Here is an 11,016-nt window from a genome sequence, read left to right on the forward strand (position 1 = left end):
TAATCTGAGGAAAAGACAGTTTGATTATTATCTCATTCGATTCTAATGAGAAAATATATGATCCCAGAGAAATGGCCAACCTGTTTACCTCGTACCTTTCTTCTCTGTTTACCACCTCTGACCCCCTGGGCCTATATTTTCTTGAATGCCTTCCCCCACCCCCGTTAATCACGAAGAAGCTTTAAATGTACCTCATGTCCTCATGTCCCTTCTATTGATGAAATCCGCAAGATTGTTTTCTCTTTTAGGGGCTTACAAAGTTCCAGGGCTTCAGCCTTGTTTTTCCAAAAATATTGGGATCTCATCCATCCTGATGTCTGTAATTGTAACCAAGTTTTTTCATAACCTAGCTATCTTTTCTCCAAGGAGTTAACCACACTCTCATCTGCTTGATTCCCAAAAAGGATAATGCTTGCTTGGTGGAAGATCTTAGACCCATCAGTTTCTACAATGTGGCCTGTAAGATGCTTGCAAAAATTCTGGCTGTTAGATCCTTCCCAGGATTATATCACCTTTTCAATCTGCTTTTGTTCTTAAAATTCAGATTTCGGATGACATTATCATTGCCTAGGAAAATTTTCATTATTTGAAACACACCAAAGGTAAGACTGAGTATTTGGCTATCAAGTTAGACATGGACCCGAATTGGGCTTGATTAGTGGCCTTTTTGAATTCTTGGGGTTTGATAATACATGAGGAGATATGGTTTGCTCCCTAATGACTTCATCTTCCTTCTCTATTAAACTGAAGGGATTTGCTTTCAATTTTTTTGAGTCATCTAAGGGTATTCAACAAGGTTGTCCCTTAAGCCCATTCTTGTTTATCTTAGTCATGAAAGTTGTCTAGACTTTTGTTGACTTACCATGACCTAAATCTTTTTAAAGGAATAAAAGTTGTCAGGTAGGCTCTAGAAATCTCTCATTTTTTATTTATTTTTTTTCAGATGATATGTTCCTTTTTTGTCAGGTCTCGGCCTCTCGGGTGAGGATGTATCAACCATTAAATACATCCTTGACCTTTTCTCTGACCTGTCAGGCGACTCAGGCCTCACCATAAACTTGGAGAACAGTGGTGTTGCTTTTAGTTCCAATGTTGACCACAAAACTAGAAGTTTCCTCTCTCACACTCTTGGTATAAAAGAGAAGAAATTGAACTTGGTTTATTTGGGAACTAACTTGTTTTACCATCAAACCAGAACAAATAATTTTCTTCCCATCGACAAAAGAGTTCAAAACAAACTTGGTCTTTGCAAAAAATCTCGCTTTTGTTGGTCGTTCAGTCCTAATCCAATCTGCACTTTCCTTCATTGCTTCATAATTGATGTCTTGTTTTGCTTTCCAAAAGCAATTGGTAGGAAACCGAATTCGATCTATTTACATTTCTGGAATGGTGACATTAATTCTTCAAAAAAAATCCTGCCTCATTGGATGGCACAAAATTTGTAAACCTAAATCTCAAGGTGGTTTGGGTATCAGAAATTCTAAAACCCAAACCATGCTTTCCTCCTTAAGTTGGGTTGGGTTTACTTAATGAAAAGGATGCCTTATGGATGCCTTATGGGTCAAGGTCCTCACTTCCAAATAATCCCCAAGCAATCCATTTTCCACGAGGACACGTTAAAAAGAACAGGGTCCATTTTTTGGCGGGGCATTGTAAGTATTCTCCCCTCTTCAAAAGCTAGTTTTTATAAAATTTGAAAATGGTAGAAATACTCTCTTCTGGGTTGATTCTTGGATACCTACCATAGCTAATTTTTCCTTTACTGTGTTTTCTTATTCAAAGATCAGCTCCTCCTTCATTAACCCGGATGAGTGATTTTATCTTTAATAATTCCTGGATATTAGTTTTATTATCCCCAAAACTCCCTCCTTATGTTGTCACCCACATTCAGAAAATTCCTATTTCCTTTCCTCAAGATGCTTGGTATTGTAAGCTCTCTAAAACCTGGATCTTCACAACCAAATTGGCTGTTAAATTCTTATTTACTAATTTAGCTACTAATAGTTCTAGACTATCAAACAGGTGTTTATGCTTATCTCTTTGCTCTCACTGGTGGCGGTTTCTATGAAAACTCAAACTTTACTCAAAATTTAAGATTTTTTTCTGGGGAGTGGCACATGGAAGGATTCCTACAAAGGACATCCTTGAGAAATGGAAGAACATTGATCCAACCTGTGAATTATGTCATGACAAGCAAGAATCTATCACTCATATCTTTCTTCATTGTGAGTTTACTCAATGGATTTAGGCAGCTTGCCCATTGGGTCTGAGACCTAAAGGTTTTGATGAAGCTTCCTTTTCAGCGGTTCTCTTGTACTTCCTTCAATCTGTTCCCCATGATATTTTATCAGATTTTTTTTTCCTTACTTCTTATTATATATGTAACCATAGGAATGCTATTCTTTTTAAACAGGATAGACCTAATCCACGTGATTTTTCATTCAGTTAATCAATGGACTGCTCAGGCAAGAAATTTCTATGAACCCACCCAAGTGATCTCAATCCATGAGAACCCCTCCCCCTCACCCTGTTACCCCCACTTAGACCCCATCGACCATTATTTGTGTGGGTGCCATTGAACAACTTAATACAACCTCTGTTTGGACTTATTACATAATCAATGAAAATTATAGTTGTTTATCTAAAGTTTATGACAGAAAGCACCGATGAAGCATACCTTTGAAGACTGTTCATGAGAGAAAAACATGCGGAGAAAGAATGACAATACGAAAACATTTGGACCGATTCTCAGGCTCTACAATTTTTTTGAATGACCACAAGACATACACTTGGGCTACACATTAAATCCCCCTTTTTTTGGATATTCAGAATTTTTTTATTAAACTTTTATCTCAAACCCCCTAATGAAGAATTTATTAACTTCTTAAAATGCTAGCTTTTACGAGAACCTCGATTGCCTACCCTATATCATATAATGATGTACAGTACCTGTTATGTTTTTAATGAATATTTTTCTTCACATTAAAAAATAATAATAATAATAATAAATTAAATAAATTAAAAAAGCCATTTCTTCGATATGACAGAGGTTCAACAAATGAGTACATAGGCAAAGCAAGAACCACATCCACATGTAAAAGAAATAAAATAGAATTCTACCATCAACAAAAATATCTAAATACTGTCCAAGTACAAAAACATAGAAGGTCACAATGGATGCAGATTGTGATACTAAATGAGAAAGTACAGGCATTCACCCCCGCCCCCCAGTCTTCTAATGGTTTTGTGTGCAATCTAAGCTCAAGGGTTGTGGGTAGAAAGGAACCTGCAATCACAGTTTAAAGATATGAAATTATCAGAAATACGTCAAGATACCCAAAAAATTAAGGAAAATAACTCAGACTAGGAGCATAGCGTACGCAAGCACTTCCTTTCTCTCTCCTCCCAGCATTAAAATTTACATGTGCAACCCCCCCCCCAACCTTCTTTTCCCAGTTTCAGCCTGAAGATCTCCATAGCAACCATCAGGTGAGACACACTAACCTCAATAGATACTGGATGCTTATCATCCTGCAGATAGATCTCCAAAATGCATATTCCAGAGCCCTTGTTGGACTGTTGTCCCATAAATGCATTGCCTTGAGGAGTTCATGCATCGCCTCAAGGACATTATGATTTGAATAGTATATGAAAATACCTAAACTGCAATTCAGAAAACCTGAGTCTCATACCCATGGAAAGTGGAGAGACCCTTCTGGGGAACCTTGTAAGACAAAATTTGACCTGGTATAAGCAAAGATAATGGGGGAGGGAAGACCAGAGCTACTTACTTTTCCCTATATACCCTACTTACTTTTCCCGATATACCAGACCACGAATGTTTTACCCATGGAACGCTGCATATTACCAGTCTAGTCTCCTTGTATAAAAGCCAATTGACAGTAACGTCGATTCACAGAATCACATTCCAGTAGAGAATAGCATGCTTCATTGGCTCATACTTGTGGACTAACTAACCATAGCAGCTTACTCAGAGAATTCCAATGGAATGATTTACTCTACCACAACAGCTATAACATCTGCTATATCTCATTGCCTTGCATAGATATGAGATATAAATAAACAAAGATACCATTCTCTAGAACAGATTGCTACAATCATCCAATCATATAGAATCTTGCTACAACCATCCAATCATGTAGGAGTCAACTTCAGTGAATTCTCAGAAGTCCAAACCTGCAGAAGCAGGGAGACCACCTTCTTTAGGTCATTCCAAAAACCTTATTTGGTGGATGACCATAACCATGAGATCTACCTCAAATTTTGGGACAGATCAGGAAGGATAAGTGCCAAAAATGTCAGAATGTCAATGGATTTACCAAATTAGTAGTCATTTATCTATTCCAATTGGAAAACCTCACAGGTGGAATAAATAAATGAATACCTATATATTTCCAGAACCCACTTTCTTTCTGGTGGTACTAATAGAAGACATTTAAAGATAAGCAACTGTAACCTACCTGGAAACATGCATGCCTGAGTTCCTCGTAAGTTTCTGCATAAACCATTGCAGGATTTGTTGGCCACTGCATATAGACAGCATCTCTAGGAGTCTGATTCAATCCCATGGCACAAAAAGGGCTCATAACTGGACCTGAAGACGTGTAGCTAGGGGATGTTTGAGTCCGTGGCAACTGAGGAAAACCTGATTCACATTCCATGAACGAAGGCTGAAAGCCCTGAATGTTGTTGAAATGTCCCAAGCTAAAGCCCTGATTATGTGTGAGGCCCCTAACATACCTGAAACAACTGAAGCAATGAATTGGTCTGGTCTATGTACAAAACCTTCATTTATTACAAAAAGGCAGTGAGGCATACCTCTCATAGCTTCGGTCATAATCAGGATCAGAACGATCCTTCTCCCTGTCTCTGAAGATGGCAACTCTAGAACCACCATCTCGAGCACTAGAGGCCTTTTCCGTTTCATCCATAAAACTCCTGTAACCTTCACCCTCATCCTTGGTTGAACACAAACTTCTTCCCTCACTTGTCGCAGAAGATGCACCTTCTGAGTCAGAACTGCTAGGGCTACTGAAAATACGGGCCCGTGCTCTGTCATATTCCTCTTTTCTCTCTTCCACAGTTCTCAAAGCACTGCGTTCAACTCCCAGTTCACTCCCATCATTTTGGGATGCTTTATTAGGCCTTGGCCTGAGAGCAATCTTAACCTTCTCAGGTTTATCATTTTCTGACTGTTTCAGAGGAACTCCAGATAGACAGACCGTAGGATATCTGCTTTCAGATGTTTTTCTGACCACTATTCTTGTTCCTAACCCATCCAAAACATTGTCCAACACCATTGACTGCAAACCATAGTGTTGAGCAATACGATGTGCTGCAAGCCTCAGGTAGGAAGTTGGGAAATGTTGGAACTCAAACTGTTGTTGATCAGGATTTTGCATAAACCTCTGGATGTCCAACTCCATTCGCAGAACTAACATTTAGAATCATAAGAGAAAGATTAAAGAGGAAAGATAAAGAGCACTTGTATTACACATTCACAATACCAATTTAATCTTTGTCACAATCTACTTAATATATCCAAAGCCTTGTTTTATCGATGGGTCAAAAAGCAAGATAAATGGAATTTACAATGTTGCTAAGCATTAATAACTAGTAGGCAAATCCAATATTTCTACAAGCATTCTTTCTGAGATTAGTTTTCAGCCAGAAATCTTCTTTGCAGGTTCACAGAATTGGAGAACATTGTGAAAATAAAAAGCAATCATTAGAATCTAAATTTGTTGAATACCAGCAACTTGAAAAAATCAGAAGAGTCAATCTGATCATGCATCACTAACTAGGCAACTACAAAATCAAATTTCAAAAAGTTGTCAGAATCAGCTCAGGTCTGAAGGATTTTTCAAAGAAAAAAACAACCAAGAGTGTACCATATCTTTTTATTGGCTGACTTATTCAATTGCAACTTCCAGGTGTGCCATGGGTCTGATGGCAAACACAGGTGTGGAAGCATCTAGTGGACCTTTTTTCTAACCTCAAAAACTATGTATAAAGGGTGACTGGAAAATGATGCCATTGGGTTACGAGGGGAAAACTCTGATGTAGTTATGCCTTTGTAGACAGGATTTGGAGCACTTGGTAGGAGCATGAATACCAGGAACATTATTAGCTCCTCCCTATGACTTCCCTCTGACTATGCACCTAGATAGATTTAATTCTTTCAAACCGCACCCTTCCCACTCCCACCCACCCCCCCCCCCCACCCAACCTCAACGCAAAGGCTGGTGGAAGACATCAAGCTGAACTTTGATGATTGTTCAAACTGAGCAACCTGAGCCCATTAGGTGCCAGAGGCTCTTATAAACAAATTTTGGAAACTGCAAATTTTCAGGATCAGTTGAGAAGGATTATCAACAACAATAACTAGAGCCCCAATCTGAAATACTCATTTTTGGTAGACTTTCAGTGGCAGTCTATACTTTTTTTTTTTTTTGGGGGGGGGGGGGGGGGGGGGGTGCTCTGGCCGTTGGCACGGTAAAGACCATGATCAGTACTTTATTTACTTTTTCTCATGCATTTTTTTTTCCAATTCAAACCACGTACAGTCGAAAACAACTTGCAGTGCAAACAAATCAATACCATGAAGAGCAGGTTACATTCTCTCCTAAATTATTCCTAGTATTACAATTTCTCCAATCCATTACACGTATTCATGCACATATTTAGGGATATAACTCAAAAAATATTTTTCCACATATCTTTTCAAATATTCCGTAAGAGTTTCCATAAACAGAACTCCAATGCATCACACACACACACACACACACACAGAATTTTCATAGGGATACTACTCAATGATAACATGTAGGTTAACAAACTGCATAAATTTATCTAGATACTGGTTAAGTAGAATTCAAATAATCTTTGAACTACTGTTTTGAAACGAAACTAAGAAAAATTTAAAGACATGATATGGTACATAATTTTTTTGCTTTTCTTTCTTGTCTATCAGTCATAAGTAGGAAAATACACTTTAATAATTAGATAATCACAAGAATTTCTTAGTCATATATCCTTGGCATGTTAAGATAATCTGTTATTCTACGTGCTTCAATCCAAATATTACCCTTTATCAATTCATACTGCTTCTCTGGGCACACAACCAGTGCATTATATTCTGGGCCTCTGGCTCACTTACACAAACCATTAATTGTGGCTTATCTCATCTAACAGTTAATTCAACTAAGATGTCAAAGTATCACATTTCATTGATTCATCCCACATCTGTCAGTGTTTATCATCCATTGACCTTCTCCTTCCACTCATAGTGATTGAAGGAAAACAACTGATCCCAATTCTATAAACTACTCAAAATGACACCATCTTTTGCACGTATATTGATAAAGCGTGCTTTTCAGCATCCCATGCTTACTGAATGCCATGCCCTCTGGATCAAACAACAGTGGCACCTCAACTCCCACAGACTAGGATCTGAAACTGAAAAATCTCCCTTCCCCCCAAGGAAGGGATTTTTTTTTTTTTTTATTTTTATTTTTATTTTTATTTTTATTTTTTTTTTTAATGGCTTGCATTCAAGAAACACACTTGATTCAAGCTGACCTCGATATGTCCAGCCCTTTCCGTCAAGTGCTCCAACTCATTTCCTCCAACTAGATGGCTCATCCAGGTGAATTATAATCTCAACTGCAGCCCCTAAATGATCTCCCACCAGCATGCTTCCTACAGGATGTTAGGAATGGAATGGTTTTCAACAGTGTCAAAAATAGCCCTACTCATGTTAACTGTGAAGCAATGGCCTCTGCTTTGAGCTGCTACTCCACTAAGTTCATTTGGTTAACCATGAAAACCATGAGAAAAATGCAGTGGGCAGCTGGTAATAAAGTACAAAATTGCAACAATTTCATCCTGGAGCCACCCTCAGATTACAAACATGATTTAATAAAACAATGAAGACTTTGAGCCAAAAAGTTCCACGAAAGAGTTGAAATACTCTCAATCAAAATTCTTCACCTAATTTAAGTTGTAACCAAACTCCCAAAAAATTCGATGTTATAAGTTTTATCCTCAATAATAAAATATGAAGGCAATCGTAAGCACATTTCCTTTCTTTCGTATAAAGATACAAGAAATATGCAGTGGGCAGAAACTGATATTTTCTTTCGATTTCCGCATAGAGGAAGCTCATAAGGTTGAAATTAGGCCATGGATAGTCCAAAATTATGCATTTCAGGTATGTATAAACAATTGACTTGATGTTGACAATTCTCACTCCGTTTTGGACCCTTCGGATTTACAGTATATTGAGTGACCAAAAGAACAAAAATACCAGACCAAAGCAAGACAATGGAAAGCCAACTAAAAGAAAGAAAGAGAACCAGAATTATCAAACGAATCAAATTAAACCCTACAAATAAAAAAATAAATAAATAAATAAAAAATAAAAAAAGGGATCACAAAACCACTGGCACTATCTGAATTAAGCCATAGTTTGGAAATTATAAACAAATCCAAGCTAAAAAAATATTTTCCCAGGAAACACAATCACGCCAAAATATAGAATCAAAGAGAAGTATATAACCCATCGCGCACAAACCAAAACCCGTCAACAGAAACGCCCAACATTATGCAAGAAATGGAAATAACTTGTAAGGGAAAAAAACCCAAAAAAACAATCGACGAAATTCAACAGATACACCAAGAAACTCACCCGCAAGTCGATGACGAGGATTCTGAAGAGCTTCCATCAAGAAGGGATCCACCTGAGGAGCCCCGGCGACATCATTCGCCTTCTGGTTGTTGGAATTATCGTCCGTTAGGGGAGGAGATTCCATATTGGGAGAGAAAGAGAAGAAGTAGATTTTAGCTTTCTGTTCTGCCCCTTCCAACAAGAGCTTTTTCGGGTCTACTTCTTCTTCTTTCTGAGCTTCTTCTTCTTCTTCTTCTCTTCTCCTCCCCTGTCACAGAAGGATTAGGAAGAAGACTTTCCTTCTCTCCATCGAAGACTCCCTCTCTCGCACGGAAGAAGTAGTTGAGAGATATTTATATGCAGATATAACGAAAAGGGCAGCCAAAAGAACACGAATTTCTCTAGTGCTCCCTAAAAAGAAATCGTAGAATAACACCGTATCCCCCAATTGTCGCCACTATTGTTCAATCACATCCGTACACGTATTTCCATCTTTTGTTCGCTCAATCGGATATTCGGATCCGATCTTCCATTATTTTTTCCCCGCCCACCAGGCACCAGGTTCTTCTCTCTCTCTCTCTATGTCAACAAATTTGCCGCCGGCAGGAAAACCAAATCTCAGGTGATCCATTCGTGAAATTTTTAATGGAAACCTCAGGCGATCTTTTTTATTTTTCAGTAACTCCTAAGACGTAAGCTATGTTATTAATTATTAAATGAAAAATTGAATCCTAAGCTATGCATCACAGGTTTATTTTATGTCTGTCCCTTTCGGATTAAATCACTCCTATGTAATGGAACTTCTTGAGTTCCCCATTGAATATGGTTATACTGCTTCAATAAAGATCATATGTAGATTATTTCTACCCTCTTTATAGATTCTTATGAATCTCTTAAGATCATGGATCTTCTTGACATAATATCAAGTCGATATTCTTAAATATAGGTGTATGTAATATTTATAATATTCTGGATCGTATGTAGCATAGGGGTGCGCTATATGATATATCGCGTGGCACTAAAATTTGACACGTGGAGATATCTAATCGAGTGGGTTAGATTGCTGAGAGCACAAAGAGGTCGACGGACATGTGAAACATCTGGTACCAAACCCAAAAGGAAAATAGGAAAATAGATCCCACAATACTTTCTGGGTTCATGCTTCGGACTCGAAAATTGCCAATCTGAATGTCATCGTTTACGCTGCAGTTTAGGTGGATTCCACAACCGTCGGAGAATCCAAATGCGAAGGGGAGCTGAGGATTCGGGAGTTGATCCTTACGGCCATGGTTGCAGGATCGGTTGCAATAAGGGGTGGCGTGAATGAAAATCGTTTATTTCTTTCTTCTTCTTCAATACAAAGATGAAGCTATAGCATTAAGATCAAACTGGGTAGGAAAAAAAAAACATCTGAACTGTTATGTCTCTCTAGAACATTCAGGACAGGGAAAATTTGATTTTTCACCCACCTTCTTTTCTCCTGAACAGCCGAGATACTTGAATCCCAAGCTGAAACTTGAATTCTTCTACTAATCGGTAGAAAAAGGGACTCTTGCAGGTCTTTAATGAACTCGAAAATTTCTCTGTGATTATGAGCAGAAGACTGAAAATTTTCAAATGAATAGTGAAAATCAAGTGAAGCATTATCGTTTCTTCTCGGATCATGAAAATAACATTTCTGCCCCCCCCCCCACTTTTTTTAGGTGTTGATGGTGGAAACGATCCGAGATGGAAGGCTGATGTTAGTGAGGGAAAGGTTGCCGGCGGCGATGGAAGGTGAAACTATCCGAGAATGCTGTTGTGAGGGATCTTGCGCAGAGTTCGTCGTTGCCGTGAAAATCAGAGTGAACGAACTTATGCGTATGAAAACCAGATGTTTCGCATGTCCGTCGCACTCTATGCACTCTTAGCGATCTATGCTATTCGATTAGAAATATCCCACGTGTCGACTTGTGGTGCTGCATCATACGGTGTATAACGCACCCCCACGCTACAGAGGATTCGGATCTTTCATAATCGCAATGTGACAAATAAACTTAGCTAGTTAGATAAAATGGATTTTTTTATTGACACTCCTAAAGGTGTTAAATAATTTATAGTCCTCCATTTTTGTGTTTTTTTTTTTTTTCCTTTCTTTTGTGATAGGATTTTTTTTTTTTTTTTGAGAAGACTGATACTATCAATTCACATGTGTACTTAAAAAAGAACTTTTTGAAAATCTTTTCATATTTTCTCATAAAAAATTATGTATAATTTTCAATGGACAAAAAAAAAATAAGATTATAAATTATTCAACACTTTGAGGGTTGACAATAAGAAATTCCATA

General features: G+C 37.9%; 1 protein-coding gene across 1 annotated transcript; it reads right to left on the reverse strand.

Annotated features, from left to right (window-relative positions):
* Nucleotides 1–3,009: 3,009 nt before the first annotated feature.
* On the reverse strand, nt 3,010–9,070 carry LOC122088587 (R3H domain-containing protein 1-like). The gene is made up of 4 exons (XM_042657899.1): nt 8,711–9,070; nt 4,840–5,455; nt 4,482–4,761; nt 3,010–3,286 (listed from the first exon to the last, which is right to left on the reverse strand). The coding sequence occupies exons 1-4, from the start codon at nt 8,832–8,834 to the stop codon at nt 3,236–3,238; spliced, it is 1,071 nt and encodes a 356-aa protein (XP_042513833.1). The 5' UTR covers nt 8,835–9,070; the 3' UTR covers nt 3,010–3,235.
* Between the last annotated feature and the right edge of the window lie 1,946 nt (nt 9,071–11,016).

Source organism: Macadamia integrifolia, chromosome 9 (assembly GCF_013358625.1).
Source record: "Macadamia integrifolia cultivar HAES 741 chromosome 9, SCU_Mint_v3, whole genome shotgun sequence".
NCBI lineage: Eukaryota > Viridiplantae > Streptophyta > Magnoliopsida > Proteales > Proteaceae > Macadamia > Macadamia integrifolia.